Source organism: Tetranychus urticae, chromosome 2, assembly GCF_039701765.1.
Source record: "Tetranychus urticae isolate SD_2017Ah chromosome 2, NJAU_TeUrti_SD_1.0, whole genome shotgun sequence".
NCBI lineage: Eukaryota > Metazoa > Arthropoda > Arachnida > Trombidiformes > Tetranychidae > Tetranychus > Tetranychus urticae.
This window is the reverse complement of record NC_142959.1, coordinates 9,514,752-9,536,057: the sequence shown is the minus strand read 5'-3', so window position 1 is coordinate 9,536,057 and position 21,306 is coordinate 9,514,752. Positions and strand designations below refer to the sequence as shown.

The window sequence follows — 21,306 nt, the reverse complement described above, 5'->3', positions numbered from 1 at the left end:
ATTATTGAATCAGTATTAAAAGTGAAGAGGATAAGGATAAGGGTGAAAATAACAACATTTAAATTTAAGCAAAATATAATTGTTATCCTTGTTTACAACTACTTCCAGTTACTAATTAGTAAATTATTTCAATTTTAGCTTGCTATCATTTTCAAGATCCGATTGAAAAAAGCTGCTAATTTTTATCCTTCAAATCATTGAAGCTAATAATAAAAGTAAGTAAAAAGTAAAAGTAAATTCAGTGAAACGATAAATTGTTCAGAATCATTTTTACACATCATTTTAAACAGTTGAAATGATAGTCAAATAATACAGTTAAAGATGACTTTAACGTTATTTTTTGGTACAAAAAAAAAGTGAAATGGTTCAAATTGTTATGCATATTATTATCAGTCATTAGATAAACAACAACATATCTTAAATTGATAAACATGCAATTAAGGAATCATCATTTGTATCATGTTTTACTTTGGTTATCGTTCTTGTCAGTATCGTTATAAACGCTGGTAAATCACAATTCAGGGAGAAAAATGTTCAAATTAAGGAAATAACAGTTTACAAATTGTTGTACTTGTTGGTATCAAACAGTAAATCAAAGCAACAACTTCCCATTTGAATAATATGTACCATTTAGGTATCTATTGCGATACAACTGTTTATTAAATCATCTAACCAAGTCTTTATTTACCTTGATAAGGTGACTTCAATTACAAAACATTTTCTCAATGTAGATGTTTCATGTTGATCTCAACCTATTCAGAAAAATCAAAGTAAAACACTTGAAATAGTCACTTGAAAGCAGAAAAAACTGAAGACTCGGAAAATTGCATCTTCATGTTTACCATGAAACTTATCGACTGGTTAGATTAGCATTTGATTATACAAGTGTTAATGCGACTAGAATCAAGATAAAGGTGATGGCTTGAAATAAATACAATAGATTTGAAGTCAAGGTGTATTTATTTGACAAGAAGTCACCAGCAATTATAATTTACCATTACAGTTGTGATTTAACCCAGACCCTGGAGCTAAATTAAGGACAAAATGCAAGTGAAAGGTCTCATTACGTGTTAAAATGAAATGAAATTACCGGCAATTAAACCAACGGTTAGACAGTTGATAATTGATTTAGTTGGTTAAAAATTAGATTTGCGAGCAAGTCGTAAGAGTCAAGAATAATGTTGTCATAAATAATTTAAAATGGGAATCAAAAGCAAAAGATATTAACGAAATGTTTCACTTTTGTTGCTTGCTATTGTTTGTATTTCGCAAATAATATGATCGTTATTATTTTGGCATTTAACCAGGTAAATAGTCTTAATTGAATAAAGATTTGATTGTGATTACCATTGTTATTGTTGTGTGTTATTTGTTTCGGTATGATGTCATCAAAGAGGGAGAGAAAGGCTTTTGTCTTTTTTTGGTGTTAACCAATGTTTAACCAATGTTTATAAAGCCACTTCTACCTGTAAGAAACAATCAACAAACGTAAAGTACAGTGAAAAGAACAAAAAATGAGCTAATGATTTGTATTAAGTAGACAGAAATTAAGGTAACCAAGCAAATTAATCAAAATTAGACGGTAAAGTTAAACTTGTTCAAAAATAAATTGACAAAAAAAACCAATTTCTGTTCAATTTGGTTTTAAGACAATGAAAAGAGTGGAAATTTTGGTTAACAAATTGACAGTTAACTTTGAATGTTTATATTCTGAGGTCAGGGTCGGTGTTTAAGATTATTCATTTCAGTTTCCTATTGACAATCAATGAATAATTTACCAATAACATTTACATTAAATTTAAATTCATTAAGCTGGCTCAATACATCGATGAAGCAATTCCATTAAATTTACTGACTTGCAATCAATCTAACAATTTTCAATTGAAATCGAGTAGATTCAATCAAATCGGATGATTTCCTTTGTTCACGATGGGCCATGAATTTGTTCTGTGTACAATTATTGCATCCAACAAAACATGATAAAATTTAATTCCAAAAATTCGTACCTGTTTAGGCTTGAATTTTATGATGAAACATGCAGCTACATTTACGTTCATCAAGCTAAGGCCACGTTTACTTTAAGGTATTATTACTCATTTATCCTGCGATGTTTCGTTTTCAAGGTAATGTGTGCAGTGAAACTTGTTTGTTAATTTTGGCCAGTACAATTTTTCGGGTTCATGATGATGATGAGATTGATGATTACGGTTTGGTTGATGAATGATGAAGGTAATGTACGGATTATGATGGTGTTGAATAACAGAAGTCTAATAATAAAAAAAAGTGAAAACAGAAATATCAGTAATGATGTTTATCATGAAAAGAAAAACTTACCATTTTATTTAAAGACAATGCTTAAAATCTGGTCAAAAAAGAGAAATATTCCAACGGGTATTACCCTGGGAATTCCGAGTAAAGATTTGGTGTAATGAAGAAGAGGGAAACAATATTGATGGTGTTTTAAGTAGCCTTAGGGCATCGCCATTAAAACTGTAGTCAAGGTGAGTTCCGGTGTGGGGTAAATAAATAAGATGAAAGTGGTTATTATTATGGCAAGGTTGATGGTCATGATTGTGGTGAGGCCAATGGTGAAGGTGATTCAGATTGATTTGGGATAAAAATAGAAATAAGAAAACATGATTAATATGGTTTTCTCTATCACAAAGAAAAAAATAAACATAAATTTTACACAAAAGTAAAGGTCGAGCTTATTAATTATACACTCTTGATTGTCAGTTCAACTTTCGTCAGGAGGAGTTTATTTTAAGAAGAAAAGGAAAGAAACAGGCAACTCATGATGATGACGGCGATGATTAAAAAGGGGAAGAAAAAGCGGTTTTAAAGCGAAAAGTGAAAGTGAGACAAAAAGTAGGAGGCTTTCAGTTTCTGTCTCTCTCTCTCTAAAATCTTATCTTATTTCTCTTGAAAATCAAAATTCATGTGATTAGCAAACATGTTAACTGGGCTCTTAACGTTCAATTTTGTCAATATTTTCAACAGTTGAGATCATTCCTTTGCTAGCGTTTCTCTCCTTTTCTCCTTCTCTTTTCACCTCTCAGTCATCACCATATCATCATCCTTATCGCCATTTGCAACAATTTTTTCCAACTCTCCTTTTATTTAGCCTTTACTGCTGAACATTAACACAGCAACAGTTTAGTCAACAGTTGAAAAACTCTTTGTTTCAATTTGGTTGCATTTTTAATGTGTTCAAATCAAATCAATTTCAACGGTTTTACTCAAAGTTGAATTGCCAAAAATTGTTCTTTTTTCTACGCCATCTTTATCTCAGTTGTTCAGCGATATTTTGCTATTGCCGTTTTTTTTGGTTTCCAGAATTAAATTGCCCTCATCGACAATACTTTCCATCATTATTACCGTCATCATAACATTTACCAACAACGATAAAACCTCAACAAATTCACAGAAATCATGACAGTCGAAGTAGAGGTAAGTGAATCATTTTTCGATCAATCTCACGTAACTTGTTGTATAACCAGTGTCATTTTGTGGACCAATGATTACCTTTAATCATTTTTGATTCATTATTATGTCATTTTTTTGTTATAATAATCATCCAATTTCGATAGAAAATTGTAATCTTAGGAATTGATTGCTTACAAATTTCAATTTGAAGGCTACCAGAATTTGATATTTGTTTGATACATGATTGTGTTTTTTTGTACCAAACAACTTCTAACTTTCAAGCTAAAATAATGTCTATAATTTCAGATCAGGTAAAACCACCGTGATTTAAAAAGCCACCTTATTTTTGCAACATTAGTGTAATTGGAAAAGACCTGAAAAGACGCAAACTAGTCAACTGAATTGCAAGACAACTCGTTACTTAATTTTGGAGTCAAAGCTATTTGAGTTGAATTAAAATTACGTTCAAATTTCAAGGTCTCCTCAACGAGTCAAAACAATTAAATCCAAGTTTAATTGAAACCGCAATTACTTTATCACATTAGAAATGGACTTTTTTAATTCCTTCCAACAATCAAATCAAAATCTTAATCGCTATAAAACGATTTTGTCCCTTAAAATTGATCAACAAAATTGTCTTGACAGCTTCAGCTTTGAATTTTGATTCTTTTAAACAATTCAAACTTTCTTAAATCAGTTGCATCCAATTAGTTAACTGATTTTTGTGGGTTGAGGAATCAATAAGTTGCAAGGAAAAGTGACAATGATAGTGATTATAAATTTCCTTGCCCTGTTAATCCATCAGTTAATTGTATTAATCAATATTCTGATTAATCATGACCAGAAAGAGTCATGTTGATCCAAAATTGTTATTAAAATCAGGGTCATGTGCAAAAATGATTGGAAAACGAATGATAAATCTGAGAAGTAACCAAAAAAACCTGAAACCTGTTGTTTGATGTAATTTCTCGTGCTGATCAATCAGCCATTCAGTTCAATATTGTTTTTCAAAACAATCAATCTAACTGCTTTAATATATTTGGGAATAATAGTAATCATAATAATGATAGTTTCATAAATTAATGATAACAATAAAGAAAGTTAGACAATATCGAAATCTAATTTAGCATGATTATCACTTTATACCAATACTTGGACAGCAAATTTAATTGATACTGTTGATATTTCTTTCTTTTAATTTAATGGTGAGTAGTTAATTGATTGTGATCATGATCTTGAAGTTAAATAAGACTATTAGTATTCATAATTTTAATATTTTTCACAATCAAACGTCAAGTTGAAATTAAGTAATCAGCTGAAATGTTTGTGATCAAAAGGTTTTTCTCAAAGTTAAAGGTAACATGAAAAATGAATGAGCAATTATTAAATTTGAATTTCAAATTTTGCTGTAAAATAGATCAATTTTACTCTTGATTTTGTTTTATATTACTTTCAATTGTGATTTGATTGATTCTAAATTGGACAAAATTTTTCATTGTGCTGTATGACCTTCTTTGCAAATCAATTAATCATTACAATTGCGTTCTTGTCAACTCGTAATCATGTTAAAATACGGTTGTTTATTATACTTATTCATGACATTTTAAGTTTCCAAATCGTTCCAATTGTCTATCAATTAACTAATGACTTTAATCTTACAATTAACTTAGCAGGTATATGATGAACCAATGGAGTCTGCAAGTAGTGGATCTCAACAGAGCTTGTCAAGTTCAACCAAATCAGATGTTAGCTTTTGCACCACCAATTCTGGGTAAGTGTATTAAAATATCGAACCATTTTGGTTCGATTATTACTTTGGTTTGAAGTAAATTACTAATTGTTTGTACTAATTGATTTTTCTGCTTCATAGTGACCAGAGTTTGGACGATGCTTTGGAGGAAGGACGTGAGCTTATGAAGATGTTCATTAACAACAAAATGGATGAAGTGTTGCCCATTTTACAAGAAAAGGCTAATTCATCAATGATCCATGCTTTAGGTGTTGCTGCAGTTCGTTTCTTTGAAGCCATCTTAACATTGGATAAAAGTTACCTTCAATCAACTATCGAAGCATTCAAGTATTCATCAGCATTCGCAGACAGTTTAAGACGTAAATCTTACACATCATTCCTTTTCTCGCCCAATTACAATGGTTACACCGATGAAGAGTGTCATGCTGAATTGTGTTATGCCAAATCACTTCTCCTTTGGGGTTTAGTGACTGTTTTGGAGGATCAATCAATTTATGGTTTTATTAATGGTGCACTAAAGATTCGTGCCTCACACCAATCATACAAAGAGTGTTTGGCCATTTTAAAGCACAAAAATACATGGGATTCTGAAATTTCCCGAATGCACTTTGAAAGTGGAACTCGTCTTGGTATTGGTGCCTTTGATTTGGTTATATCTTTCTTTCCCACTAAAATGGCCAAATTATTGGAGTTTGTTGGTTTCAATTCAGACCGGGATGTAGCTTTGGAAGAGCTCAACATGTCTGTTAATTTGGTTGATGGACTTCTGTACGATGTTACTTCAATCCTTTTATCTGGCTATTATGGATTCTTGGAATACTTTTACGGTCTTGGTGAAGGTGATGTTGAATTTTTCAATAGATCATCAAAAATATGGCTTGTTCGTACCCCTGAATCAGCAATCGTTAAACTTGGTTTAGGCGTTCGTGAAAAGATTATCGGTAATCCAGATAAGGCTATTGAATATTATGTTGAATGTATTAAAGGTCAATCATTCTGGAGGCAACTCAACTTTGCCTGCTACTGGGAAATCATTTGGTGTTATGCGTAAGTAAACAATGTTTTTGTTTTCTCCTAATTGTTCAACTGTTTCAGTCATTATCATGCCAACCTCTCTTTACATTGAAGGTCGGTTAACTTGATTTGTTTCTTCAATTTTTCTCTTCACATGAAACACCGATTAAATCTCATATCAAGTGAGTCTACTTTTAAGGGTAATCGGAATTGTTAAATGAACTTCTGGTTAGATGTTTGGAAAGATTTAGATGAAGGAAATTATTTCAATATTGTAATAATTGTTTCCATATAATCCCTCAAAAGCAGTATGAATAGTTTTTCACAACTGATTGCTCGTGTGATTGATGATATTAGTACCATTAAAATTACTGTTGATTTGTAACTGTCATTTTTAGGCTCAAATTAAGTTAATATTTTGAGTCTTTTTCCAGCTTTGTCGCAGTTAACTTGCTATCAAATTTAGGTATTAATCAAAAATCAACTGGAAGTACGTGTTTTACCCATTAAACACAATTAACTTTCACTTATGGAAGTCACTTTTCACTATTTAATTGTCACCTTAATCCTATCACTGTTGTCACCATCAAAAGTCATCTTCCTGATCAGCAAATTTTTGTCACTAAATATTGTCAGATTGTAATTTCAAATCTAAACCCTACAATCATTGAAAAATGGATTGTCTCTTCAACTAATGGTCGAGTAAAAATTGAATTTGATTGTGTGATTTTAAATCAATTACATGGCAGAGTTGACTTCACACCATTGATCTTTCATTAATGGCAACATGGGAAGAAAATAAAAGTACAAGTTGAGATTTAATTGTCTTGAAGATGAATTAACTGTTATCATGCTAATGAAGGCAATACAATGAAAATGAACCTTAATTTTCCAGAATACTCTGAAATTTGTACGCTTGATTACCTTGTAAATATTCAGCATAATGTTAATGATGTTCAAAATTTGAACCACAAATTGTGAGGTTAACTCCATATCAGATATTTCAGCTGATTACATGAAACAAGGTCAGATTAACATTGTTTATTTTCATGGTATTAAGTTAATAATAATTTCACTCTTTTCTGTCCATCCAACTGATCGCATTTGAATTGCAACTTTAAATTGCTACTTAACCAAGCAATAGGAGAGGGAAAGTTGAAGCAAAAAAACTAACAATTTGATTGTTTTAAACTACTTGTTAATCTGCTCGATTAACTGAATCAACGTCAAATTAGTTTGATCCATTTCAATATCAACCTTGACCCAATCAATTGCGTTTATAAATCAATAAATCAATATAAAAACTCAGCCGAAGTAAAAGTTAATTTTTCAATATCAATTGTAATCACAATTCATTTACTCAAGTTGCAGTCGCGTCAAAATTTGAACAGACATTTTGAATCATTCAATTTTGTCATCGTTTTAAAATATATTTTAATAGCATAAAATATATCATTTGATTAGCTTTTCAGATTCATCAATGAATGGAAATTTATGCGAAAATTGATTCTCAAAGATTTGTCTTGAAAAATTGAAATAAAAAAACAAAATGATGACCAGTTTAAGCCTTTCAATGTTACAACAGGAACCGTAAACAAAAATTATGGTCAAGTTCAAAGCAAAAATATACTTCTCTCATTATCATTTGTTTCTCATTACCTTTGATTGTATTAACCTTGATTATTATCCCGTTTTAATCAGGTGAATTAAAGATACTTTACACCTCAAAAGCTAGAGAGTTGAATAGCTCAAAGCTATCACTTTCAAACTTCATATTTAATGAGTTATAACCTCGAAGTGAATCTCAACTTCCTAGGTTGCAACACTAACATTTCCACTTCCTTCATGTAAAAGTTTAGCTTTTCAGGTAATTTTATCATTACCTGTTCGCTGCTAAAAATAATCTGGACTCGTTTGAGTGAAGGTTGTTAAACTGGTAAATTATCAGCTGAAATGTAAAAGCAAAAGTTGATAAAAGCCAACAATTCGTGAAAAGTTCCTTAGTTGATTAGCATTCCATTTTTATCGTCTGGTAAAAGGTTTGAAAATTTGGGTTGTCTTGGTTCATCAGCATTTCATTTATGATATTTCAATATTTTCATTTTATACCTTTTAGAAGTCTTCTGATGAAAATCATTGATCTAATCAATTTAAGAGGTAATTACGAGGAAATGTCCGTTTGATTGTTGATAATGATTAACACAACTTGCTTTTCTTGTTATTCACATGATACATGATAGAAAACCTTGAAATTGAAATGATGAGTTACGATGTATTGAGTGTTGGCGAGTTTACCAAATGTCAATGATTCAAGTTAAATGGCCGTGATTGTTGCTACCAAAATAATCATAATTTTAAAACAATTTATTTCAAGTGTTTCAGTGAAAGGACATTGGCTTCTTATATTAGGTTTTGTATGATGATTCAATATTTGCGAGGAAAAGTTAAATTTATTGAAACTGTTTCAATTTCAAGATTTTTACTTGAAAATATTTCCATTTACTGATTTGAACTTTTTGTGTTCATCCAAAATTTGATCAAAAATTGATTGTAACACATAATTACAATAAATAAGCCTTAGTGACAAGTTTATTGGCGATGTTCAAGTCCGACCTTGGCGTTGATCTACTGACCTTTTTTTGCTACAAAACTGAATCTTTACTTACATTAACTTTAATTGCAAACAAAAATGTGTTTTTTTGTTTATTTTTTCCCTGTCAAAGAAAATCAGTAAATGACGATAAATCAGTGATCGTAATGAAACTCACATGTTTCACAATACAATTTTACAATTAGGGATTACAGGGTGTTGTACTTGAAATTTTTCAGGTCAAAATAAAATGAACCTTAACTTTCACTTTTGGGGAAACAATATGTAGTATTGATTTTAGACTGATTGTAGACTGATTGTTTAATTTGTTGACTGAATCAAACCTTGAATATTAAACTCATCTTTGAGTGTCAACCTTTTATTGTTAAAATTATTCAATTTTGAAAGATTGACATTTCCAGTTGTCATCTGTTGGCAACATTATGCTCAATGTTTTCAACAGCAGTGAAAATATTCACAAATTTCCTCCGAAAATAACTTATCTGTGGGTTTTTTACTGAGTATTTGGATTAAAATCACTTCAATAATCACCAATAGATGAACTATTGTCAATTCAAGCCAAGATTTCACTTGATAAACATGAAAATTGCAATGAATGTAAATACCCAATAAAAGACCATTTCAATTGTTAGTATTTTCATATTTGTATTGGTCTCAATGTCACAGTCACTAATCTAATTGTATCAGAAGCAACCCTAGTTTGCATAATTATCAACCTTTCTTGTTGATCTAATTTACCTGAATGTTTAATTTCACAATCAATCGTAAACAGAAGCAAGACAGACGTAATTATGATTAACTTGAGCCACTCTATTGATCCATATTCAGCTGATTACACAGTTGAGCTTTGAAGCCTTTGATGTCGTATTGTACATTTTTTAACACCAAAACAGCCAAAAAAACAGGAAATAATTATGAATATGAATAAATGAAAAGAGTCTTTATGCCAATTGAATATGTATTTGGAGGAAAAGTTTAATTGTTAGTATTGTTTTTTGTCAGATTGGTCTGAGAAAAGTCAATTGATAGTCAATAAGTATGTAGTTTTACAGGTAAATTACATAAAATTTTGACGATTGATTTAAATGATGTAAATGATAGTTGAAAGCTGTACCAAGGTGACCTCAATTTGACAAGGATTCAAATCACCCGAAGGTTGAACATTTCACTGATTTGACTTGATTTCCTTTCTTATGTAACTTACATTCCTATTTAATAATCAAAATTGCATGTAAAATATATCACTTGATTTTTTGGTCTTTTTTAGCAAGATAATTGATTTTGTTTGTTTGTATCGCTAAAACGTTACAACCTAAATGTACCAGGAAAAGCTGAGTATAATTGACTATCTGATTACTGTATTGAAACCCAGTTGACTGAACCAAAAATGTGAACAAGTGAAAATAGAGATAACTTGAAGGAAGAAATGAAACTTTTAATGTAACATATGAAACCTGATGAACATCAATCATTACCAGGGAACAGTTTTAAATCTCACAATTTGATTAATATAATTAGATTGAAAATACTTGATGGTCTACTTAGGCTTTACGATACACCAGGTCAAGGTTAACATGTTATTTGGATCGTTTGGTGATCAAGAAGATCATCTTTAATTGTGCTTCCTTCCTTGTCCTGAGGTAATCTTGAAATTGTAATGATCAAGCTCAACTTGTCGCTATTTACAATTTCAACAGCTGGAAAACCTTGATTAACTTTGCATGATGATTAAACTTGAAGCAACATTGAATAATTAATAGCACAATTTAAGCATATTTATATTAATTTTATGTTTTTCTTTGTCTCTTCATTAGGATGAAATGTGATTGGGAAAAGGCTGCCAATTATGCTCGATTGTTAAAGGATGATTGTAAATGGTCACCAGCCATGTTTACTTACCTTTATGCTGTATTTACCTTTATGGTTATGGAGGAAAATGATCGTCCCGATCTTGAACAGGACATTTCAAAAGCTTTCTTAAGAATACCTCAATTAAAACGACGATTCGGTGGTAAACGAGCTTTCCATGAAAAGATCGTTATTGAACGATCAAGAAAATACCATGATAAGGTTAAACAAATGCTTCTACCTCCTTTTGTAAGTTGATTGGGCCTAATTGTAAATCAACATATTAATTTATATTGTAAATGATTGATTTACATCTTTCAATCTATTTCACTGTTGTTAATTGTCTTTTAATTTTTCAATTTACCAGGAATTATTGTATATCTGGAATATATTTAAAATGATGGCCAGCAATCAAAAGCTGATTCAAGCTTACTTAGACAAAATTGATGCCAAGTTAGCCATTCACAAAAAATCTAAAGGTAAGATACAAACTAATGAACAATTGACTGATTGCTCAGAAACAATTGTTGCTCATTTCATTACTAATCCGCCTTTTATCTCCTTTTTTATTCAGATGATCAAAGTAGTCCTCTTGATGCTTATTGTTACTTGAAATTTATGAAAGGTGTTTGCTACCGACATCTTAATCAATTAGTTAAATCAATTGATTGTTTCACTGAAGTCCTCAATTGGTAAGCATTTGCTGTCAACCAGATTATCCAGCTTACGACTTAAGCTTAACGTTATTGTAACTGTCAGAAATGATAAACACACTAAACATGACTTTTATTAGTGAATTTACTAATTTATTTAAAAAAATAAATCATCAAGTTAGGGTTTCAAGCAAATGAAAAACAAATTAAATTGAGTTAAATGTGTTTACCATTCTGATATTTATAATCCCGATTCAATATAAGGTTGTCTTTATCCTGGCCCGATAACCAGTTTTTTGGTTTAAGAGGGTGATTTTTTTCGTATGTTTTACTCATTTCTGGTTTTTTTTATCTATTTCAGTAAAAAACGAATCGACGAGGAGACCCACCTTTTACCTCAATCAGCTTTTGAACTTGGTTTGATTCATCGATCAATGGGACAAAATGTTGAGGCCAAGAAATGGCTTAAAAAATCACGAGATGATTACAGTGGATACTTAACTGAAACGATGATCCATTATCGTGTACAATGTGCCCTATCATCGCTCAAACAGTGATCAAACTAATTCTAATTATTGTAAATTTAATATTGTAATTTACTTGCTCACTTTATACTCTTTTTTTCCTCACTTTATCTTAATTCTACCTTTAATTCAATGACGAAATGAAAATTGTATCAATTTTAACAATTATTTCCACTATAATGCTAATGATAATATTGATTTATTATTAAATGACAATAAAAAACTTAATGAAATATAATTATCTTGTACACAATAATTTAATGTTTTCATCGTAGGCTCAAACCCTGGCGATGATCAAATCACAAGCTAAATCTTGTAAATCAAAAATTAAAAGCAAAAACTAGAGGATTCGAAATGATAAAGCTTTTATACATCCATTAAAAACCGTGGTTTAAAGGCAATTTTAACTCTCAGTTATAATTACCATTCTAATTTTAAACTAAATTTTATGTCTTACCATCAGAATGGTCGTTAAATCAAATCATCATCGGAGCAACCGGTCAATACCAATCAACTGGAGAAACGTTATTTGCCGGTCTGATCAAATAAGTGCTGGTAACTCTCACAGAAACAAAATATCTACTCGTAAATACACTTGGTTCAGTTTTATACCTAGAAATTTATTCGAGCAATTTCATCGTTTGGCGAACTTTTATTTTCTAGTTTTATCAATATTACAGTTAGTTTTTGCTGGACCCTTTAGTCCAACCACATCCATATTACCATTATTGTTTGTGATTGGGACAACGGCAATCAAACAGGCATACGAAGATGCACTTAGACAAAAGAGTGATTTGCTGGTCAATCTACGTAAAATACCAGTTTTGGTGGGACAACAATTTAAACGTATCCGCTCGGAAAACATTATTACCGGTGATATTGTCAAGTTGCGGTCACACCATGAGATTCCATGTGATTTGGTATTTATATCATTTACCAATGAACCAGTAAAGGCTGGAATAATTACTGCTAATCTTGATGGTGAAACCAATCTTAAAGTGAAAGATTCAATTCCATTACCCGGAGATGTTATTGGAAAGAAAGAGGCAACAATTGATTTTCATTGGGAAACACTCAATGGTACCATAATTGTTGAAGAGCCACATGAAGATCTTTATGAGTTTGTTGGCGTCCTCAAAATGGGCCCATTAAATGTCTCTCTAGGACCAAATAATTTATTATTGAGAGGATCTCGACTTGTATCACCAGACCATGTTTACGGGATTGCTGTTTATGTTGGTGTTGAGACTAAAATGGCTTTAAATAGTAAAATTAAGGCTAATAAATTTACATCCATTGAAAGACGGGTTAATGTTTACCTTGTTGGCTATTTTATAATCCTTTTCTTGATGACCACTGTTTCTTATATATTGTCTAAAACACACAGCATTTTGTTGGATGCTGATGAGAATGATTTCTGGTATCTTGCCGATTACCTGAGTTCACCAGATTTAAAAATTTCCAAAGAAGCAATTGGAGATTATTTTTCCTTTTTCATTCTCTACTCTTTCCTTATACCAATCAGCTTGTACGTCTCTCTGTCTTTGGTTAAACTTATTGGCACCTATTCATTGATTAATGATCGATCCCTCATCAATCCAGAAACCTTTGACCGTCCTATTGTAAATACTTCTGACTTGAATGAAGAGCTTGGACAGATTGAATATTTATTTAGTGATAAAACAGGAACCTTAACTCAAAATGTGATGAATTTTAAATGTGCCTCCATTGATGGGGAAATAATTGAACTCTCTAGTGATGATAGCTCCTTTAATTTAATCTCATCTTTAACGGGAAAAAAGGCTGAAAAGGTTAAAGACTTTTTTGTTTCTTTGTGTATATGTAATTCGGTGAGGGTCAAGAAACCTACAGTAACCGTTTCACCACCAAAAGATGATGGATTGGATTATATTGAACCGACAGGGACATCCAAAGAATCCATTTCATTCAACATAGGATGGGAAGGTGATTCACCTGATGAAACAGCGTTAGTTGAAGCTGCTGCTCGTTTTGATGTCGTCTTGGAAGATTCGGATGAAAAATTTTGTGATATTGTGGTCAACAATGTCAGAAGTAGATACCAAAAGCTCAATATTTTTCCCTTTGATTCTGATCGAAAGCGTATGTCAATTCTGGTTAAATCAGAAACCGGTAAGTACACTCAACCGAACCTACATGTCCATTACATTACCAATTACCGAACAAACATAAAACAAAAATTTAACTATGTTATACTGCTGGTAAACTGTTTATTAATTGATCAGAATATTTGTATTTTAGATCGACTTATTTTCAGCTTATATCAGGTCTCAACAGCTGAGCTTGTTTGAATATTTCAATCTTTGTATTTGCTGAAACTCTCATTTGTTTGACTGGTGATTTTGTTTCTTTTTAACAGGTGAAATAATCTGGATTTGTAAAGGAGCTGAAAATGTCATGAAACAATTAACCAGTAAAGGTAAAATCAAGGAAACGTATCGACATGTTGAAGATATGTCTAAAAGAGGAATGAGAACTTTGATTGTGGTCTCCAAAAAATTATCAGCTGATGAATATCAATCGTTTGCGGGGGAATTTAAAGATGCATCATTGAGTTTACATAAACGTAAAGAAAAGGTAATTTCAATAAAATAGATCTGATCCAAGAGCATTAGACTCTTCCCATGTAAGATCTGTATTTAATAGGGAAACCTTTTTCCATGTTTCTTTATTTCTATTTACAGATGGAAAGTGTTATGGCTAATCATGAGACTAATTTTAGGATAATTGGAGCCACTGGAGTTGAAGATCTGCTCCAAGAAGGTGTTGGAGATACAATTGCAGCTCTGAGACAAGCTGGAATTAAGGTGAATTATGTTCATGTAAAATGTAATCATTTGCAAATTTAATTAACTCTTTGTTTATAATTTACATAAAGGTGTGGATTTTAACTGGAGATAAAACGGAAACTGCTGTAAATGTTGCTTATTCCGTTTCTTTGTTGGACAAATCAATCATAATGTTCAACTTGACCAATTATCATGACACTGAAACATGTTCCAATTCAATCAACATTTATCTCAATCGCATTGCCGCAACTCTACATGGGACTGAAGTTAGTCCAGAATCAAATCAATTTGCCTGTATCGTTGATGGTAAAACGCTATTTTTAGCAATGAAACATTTAAAATCGTCTTTCTGTCAACTCTGCCTTCAATGTTCAGCCGTTGTTTGTGCTCGAATGTCTCCGATTCAAAAAGCAGAGGTAACATCATTTTAGCCGCACAATTCCTTCCCATTTACTCAATTTTTATTCCTTTTCCAAATAGGTTGTTCGGATGATCAAGAACTGTGAAAGTCGACCAGTAACAGCAGCAATAGGCGATGGAGCAAATGATGTTAGCATGATTCAAGAAGCAGATATTGGGTTTGGTTTGATCGGTAAAGAGGGTCGTCAAGCCTGTAACAGTAGTGATTTAGCTTTTGCTAAATTTCGATTCCTCAAACGAATCGTATTAATTCACGGTCATTACTATTATATTCGTGTGACCAATTTGATTCAATATTTTTTTTACAAAGTAAGCTTTAAATCGTTGTGCTTATCTACACAGTTTTATCCTTACAATCTCAAGCTGTCATTGTATTAATTCAAGCTGATCCTTGAGTCAACTTAAAGCTGATCCTACAAAAGTCGTTAAGGATTGTCCGAAAAATTGACAATTAACACTTATATTTACGCCTTTATTACATTAAAGTAATTATCCGTAGCTTTATTTTTCTTCAACAGAATTCAACTTTGGTCACTCCTTTACTCTATTACTCATTTGATAATATTTTTTCAGCTCAGGTAAACTCTTCAGTGTACTCCTCAACAATTTGCAACTAATTTTATTCAATTTCATTCAACTTTTAGACAATTTTTCATGGTATTCTCCTGATGCTGTTTAACATGATGTTTACAGCTTTTCCTGTTTTGATTTACAGTATTATCGAGAAAAATATACCCGAATCACTATTGGAAAAGGAACCCCGATTTTACTGGTAATTTAACAACTGGATCAAATCAGTCAGCTCAATCATTGTCCTTAATATCTACTCATATTTTACATTCTAGGCTCAATCATAGGAATCACAATATGAATTCAAGAAAATATCTAACATGGCTAGCTTTTGGCATTTTTCATGGATCAATTTGTTTTCTGACAATCAAATATTTATATTTAAACAACGAAGATATCGTTGATAATAAGGTAATATTGAACAAAATAACACAACAATTGAATAGTCAGACTGACCTTTTCATTTTACTATTTCGTTAGGCTGGTGGGATCATCATTTTTGGTAATATGTCTTTTATGGTGATGGTCTGCGTTGTCAATTTTAAGGTAACAATTAGATGCAATATTTATTTTTACAATAATTTTGTTTACCATGCTAATCGAAGATAGAATCAACTGCGTCCAGTCCATTCAGTCCATTCAGTTTTACTTCAAGTTCAGTCCGAGAAGCTAGAATATAGAATGAATGTGTTGATTCTTAATGGGAATGTAATAACAGAATTTAATTAGTCACTGAAACAAGCTTACCCTACAACTAAATTTTACTTGATTAACTGTTGGTAAAATTTCTTATGAAATCTCTAAATTATTTCCGTTAACAGTTATCAGTTGCAACAATTAGTCTTGAATTGAGCCTTTGTCGACTTACAAACCGTTGATTCACTTTCTTCGCTCAAAATTAAATTAATATTCATCATCTATTAAAATAATTATGATAAACTTTCATCTTTTCATTTAACAGCTATTATTGATGGCTCGTATTAATGGCTACCTTTTACCTGGCTCTGTGATATTGTCAAATTTTTTAGTCCACTACTTTTATTATGTATTCAGTCAACGCCACTGGTAAGTAACAGAGATACAATTAAATCAAACAATGAATGAACAAAGTAGCCTATGAAATGAAACTATATTCAACAAATTGCCCAACAATTTTACTGAAAAATTTAATCAAATTCTTACAAAACTGGATTATTTAAAAAAAAGAGTTGAAATGTTTAAGCTAAAGGTGATGTTATTAGCTTAAATTAAGATTCAATTTCAATCTCAATTTAAATTTAACCTGACATGTTAGGTCCATCTAGTGAACAAAAAAGGAGTTGATTTGAAATTAAGCGCGTAAACTGAATCAGCAAAGTTAAATAACATTATTAACTGACAGATAAATTGTTGTTTAAATTGGCAAATCAAGTTATTCTTCTAGCAATTAAATGAACTGCTATTAATTTAATTTTATTTTTTCTGTCTCTTTCTAGGGATTTTTATTTTGTTGATGACGCTCTTTTCGGATCATATCTACAAATTGTACAGGAGCCTGTTTTTTGGCTTGTATTCCTATTGACTCTGGTTATTTCATTGATTCATGAGTGTATTATCATGGAATGGAAAAGAGCCTTTACTCCGACAATTAAAGACAAAATGGTTCTTTGATGATCATTGATCAATAAAGATTGGAATGGTGATAAAAAGGTGGATTAAAGTGACCATTTAACATATAGATTAAATTTTTACGCTCAAACGTCAATTAAGATATAATTTCCGATGTAACCTGAGTTGATATCTGCAACATAAATATACATTTAGTTTTATCGATGAAATGAATACATTGAATGGGCAACCGTTCAATTAGCGAGTAAAAGGTTTGAAAAACAGTTGAATTTCCTTGATAAGTTTGTAGGTCAGTTTATGTTTAGTTTGAGCAAAAATTTTACAAAAAAAAGATAAATTGCTTTGTTGGTTTTTTTAATTTAAATGTTTACCTTTAATCGAGATTGATTGTCGTCCAATGAAAAGAAACAGTTAGAGGTTTGTTTATCATGTGAGTATGCAAATTGTAAACGATACTTTTTGTGTGTTGATTACAATTGATTATTAAAACTCAATCAAGATCAAACTCATTCTCAAGGATGCTTTAATAGGCTCTCATTATTATTAATGATCAAGTTGAATTTTCATCGAGTTGATTACAAATACTAAAGAAACTTAACTCTAAAGTTGAAGCGTAATCTGAGCGTAAGCGAAGACTTTGCTATGAAAAATGTTGGGAAATTACTCACGCTAGGGCCAAAACTACGGCCAATCTGACCTTTAAATTTATCATCCTCATACCATGGAGCGTTGGAGATAAAATTTGATTGAGATTGGATCGCTTTGGCCACGAAATTAATTATCTTTGATAAAAACAAATGTTTCAAAAAAAGGATTTGAGCAAAAACTCTGACTTAAAGGTTAAGAGTTGAGACTTTGTGTGTTTGTATGGGCATAAATACCGAGTCCATTAATGCTATTAAAAAATTTGTTTGATCAACAGTATTCGATTAAATCGAGGCCAGATTTTGTTGATCAAAATTGCCACTTTAGATGGGCAACCAGAAAATGCGCTTATTAGGATAAATAAAATGTTTCTGTTTTCTGTACAACAGATCAGTTCGATTTTCAGTTGAATCAACCGCTTTCCGTAACCGTAACAGTTAGAGAGCTTAAACTTATCCGTCGATGAAAATTGTAATTACAAATTATGGGTTGAACACTTTTTTCAATTTATCGACAGTTATCTTGATTTCGGCCATTGACCTAAAACTCTGAGCCTCAATATTTCGAGGTTGGAGGCACCTAAAATCAGCATTCTTTGGTTAATCATTAGATTTCATTATGGACTATAACATAATATGACTGATTATCCAAGAAAATCTGATTTGATTTATTTGATAATGAATATCCTTCTAACACGTCATTAGATTTGTGTGTTGTATAACCATTTACCTTTATAAACTAAAGTATCAAATGAGACAACATAAGTAATACAATGGTATAACTTTTTTTCATAGCATTTTAATGATTGAACATTTCAATATGTATCAATGTTTGGTCGAAGAATGATGATCGGTAGTTTATGTCATACTCGAAATATTAAATTCAAAGTTTACAGGTAAATGGCCAAAATCAAGAGAACTCTCGATGAATTGGAAAAAGAGTTCCTTCATTGATATGTACCAACAATTTTTATAGACGAATGATAGGCACAACTTTTACAGCCGCAAAATGTATCTAACGATATATATCGAACTGTTTGACAAGAAATAGAAAACTTTATTTCTCAAAATAGATGCATTTCCTGGTTGGCCATCAAAAGATAAATCAGGAAAATGTCTGACTCCATAATTGAACAAAAAGGAGTCCAAGTTCCCCTTGCACTTACTGGAAAGCTGTCGATCATGAAAAATTGTGATTATTAAATTGTTATAAACAGGGCCTTTTAAAAGGCATAGACGTCTATCTCTACCTAAACTACATTTTTGTTTATGAATGAAAGGTATGCAGCGTAATCAAAGAAAGTAGATTGTTATTATGATACATTAAATTAGATGAATTTGCGCATTTTCAGAAATTTTTTGTCTTTTTAAGGCGACTTCCATCAAATCTCAATTCATCGAATCGAGATTAATTTTTTAAATTGAAAGAACCATGGAAAGAAGATGAGAAGGTGTCATGTCACACATGTCATAGATAACGACATATTGAGATTTACTATTTCAATAAATGGTGGATATTTTACTTATTACGAACAACTTAACCAAATACATCCAACGCTTTGGTGAACCATTTAGTGTTGTTGGATCGACAATTTACTGCTAATTGTGTCACTCTAAATCACATGTTAATCATCCTACTCAAATTAAACGACACATCAACACAACGAAAAATCAAAAAGCCATTGAAAGAAATGGTGAAAATATTGAAGTTGACCAAGATGAATTCACCTAAGATTTATTTCATGCTCTGATTAAATCGGACAAGATGAGCAATGAAAGCTTCCGAAATATCCGAAAATTTGAATTATGATGCCGAGGAACTTTTAACTTATAAATTTTGTTAGTTCAAAACTATTGTCTTCATAGATTATGACTTGCTGTGCCGCCATATTTGAATGCTTTCACATTGTATTGTTTTATTGAGTCAAGTTTTGGGTGAAATTGATTCTAAATTTGGTTCCTAATCTAAACTTTATTCAATTCAAGTACTGTTAAATAGATTAAGTTTAAGTGCTTTTTTCATTTATGATTTTGCAGCTTAAAGCTATTCAACTTTTGGACATTTACCTGAGCATCTTTATGAGCTTTATTGTTTCAAAGCTCAACTTTGTATCTTTTCTGGTTAGAGTTTGCACTCAATTACTAAGCTTATTCATGATGCCATCTACATTAAGCTACCATGTCCAGTTAGACCAGTTTTGAACGTTATTGTCTTAAGACACTCTTGGTCATTCTTGTGGTTACTAATCCTGGTAATCTTGGTTAAAAGTAAAAGTAAAGTTGAACCCTAACAATAGACGACAAGACTCTTAACAATTGTGCTTTTGTGGTGATCCTAAACGAACCTGATATTCACCATTTGAAAGGCTTAATCAATCTTCTGAATTGTGTTAATTGTGATTAAAGTTAATTTAAATCAGTTTAAATTGTTTAAAACATGAACTCTTCCTTTGAAAACATTAAAAATTCGTGATTTTTATTTCGATTGATTGTATCCTATTCGTGTCGAAATCGTGTTTAAAGCTCAAAGTTTGATCGCAAATATGGAATCAGATATTTATCAAATTACTCTCAACTTTTTAAATTACTTTTCTCAAGTCTGATTAGTTACTCCAATTGTTCAATCTTAATGCAAACTGTAAAAACTTTAGTCTTATGTCCGCTCAAACTTGACTGTAATCAACAGTAGTCTAGTTTTTATTACTATCTTTATGATTATCATTAATATTATCATTTCCATTTCAAGTGAATCCAAATTCAATCACCATTTAGACACAAGTAAAGTGTTATGGTGAAAAGATGAAGATGAAGATGAAGGAAACCAAAAATTGCAAGTCAATTGAAACTGTTGAGCTTAAACTTTTGTTAATTGACCTTCAATAGAGAGTCAATCCATCTTATAATGTATAACAGTCTCTCTATTCAAATGGTTGGTCAATGCGATTTGAATGATTTCAAAGAACCGGTGATTGATTTGAAGTTATCCTTGATTAATCAGCTTAGAAATCAAATGATATCAAATTGATATTGTTGCCGATTCAAAAGAAGTAAAGGTTGTCAGAACAAAACATTTCATTTTGTTCATTGATAGATCTCAATTATCCGAGTGAAAATTGAAATACAATGATTCAGATTGTAACTAGAAATGTAACAAAATGAAACAAAAAAAAACATTCAACTCGGGTCAATCAGTTGATATAATAGTAATTTTGGAGGACGCCATTCCAATGGAATACTAAATCAATGACATTCAAGTTCACCATAATCCTGCCAATTTCACTTCAACAGCAAATCTTGAAATTTAAATCAATGATAAAGTAGATAATCTGAATATTCCTTTGGTTATCTGGTTTTGTGAGCTTTCCTTGATTCCCATCATTACTTGATTTTTACAGTCGATTGAAATTGTT

General features: G+C 31.1%; 2 protein-coding genes and 1 long non-coding RNA gene across 6 annotated transcripts; 2 read left to right on the top strand and 1 right to left on the bottom strand.

The window, feature by feature from the left end:
* Window positions 1–188: 188 nt before the first annotated feature.
* LOC107359902 (uncharacterized) lies at window positions 189–2,752 on the bottom strand. 3 transcript variants are annotated; one of them, XR_016198480.1, is made up of 5 exons: window positions 2,335–2,749; window positions 2,007–2,267; window positions 1,348–1,466; window positions 689–752; window positions 189–203 (listed from the first exon to the last, which is right to left on the bottom strand). It is a non-coding gene; the product is annotated as an uncharacterized LOC107359902 (long non-coding RNA). The 3 variants fall into 3 exon arrangements; XR_016198481.1 differs by lacking the exon at window positions 189–203 and having other exon boundaries at window positions 689–1,028; window positions 2,335–2,734; XR_001568183.3 differs by lacking the exons at window positions 189–203; window positions 689–752 and having other exon boundaries at window positions 1,241–1,466; window positions 2,335–2,752.
* A 55-nt stretch (window positions 2,753–2,807) lies between these two features.
* Window positions 2,808–12,064, top strand: LOC107359900 (tetratricopeptide repeat protein 39A). Of its 2 annotated transcripts, none has more exons than XM_015926493.3 (7): window positions 2,808–3,450; window positions 5,100–5,197; window positions 5,297–6,223; window positions 10,616–10,898; window positions 11,017–11,128; window positions 11,224–11,341; window positions 11,664–12,064. In XM_015926493.3, the coding sequence occupies exons 1-7, from the start codon at window positions 3,433–3,435 to the stop codon at window positions 11,857–11,859; spliced, it is 1,752 nt and encodes a 583-aa protein (XP_015781979.1). In that variant the 5' UTR covers window positions 2,808–3,432; the 3' UTR covers window positions 11,860–12,064. The 2 variants fall into 2 exon arrangements, with proteins under 2 accessions (XP_015781979.1, XP_015781978.1); XM_015926492.2 differs by having other exon boundaries at window positions 2,943–3,450; window positions 5,097–5,197.
* A 226-nt stretch (window positions 12,065–12,290) lies between these two features.
* Window positions 12,291–17,610, top strand: LOC107360105 (phospholipid-transporting ATPase IF). The gene is made up of 11 exons (XM_015926731.3): window positions 12,291–13,977; window positions 14,225–14,442; window positions 14,550–14,672; window positions 14,744–15,070; window positions 15,135–15,383; window positions 15,593–15,652; window positions 15,719–15,846; window positions 15,920–16,055; window positions 16,125–16,190; window positions 16,606–16,709; window positions 17,120–17,610. Exons 1-11 carry the CDS (start codon window positions 12,291–12,293, stop codon window positions 17,292–17,294), a joined length of 3,273 nt encoding a protein of 1,090 aa, XP_015782217.1. The 3' UTR covers window positions 17,295–17,610.
* Window positions 17,611–21,306: the final 3,696 nt, after the last annotated feature.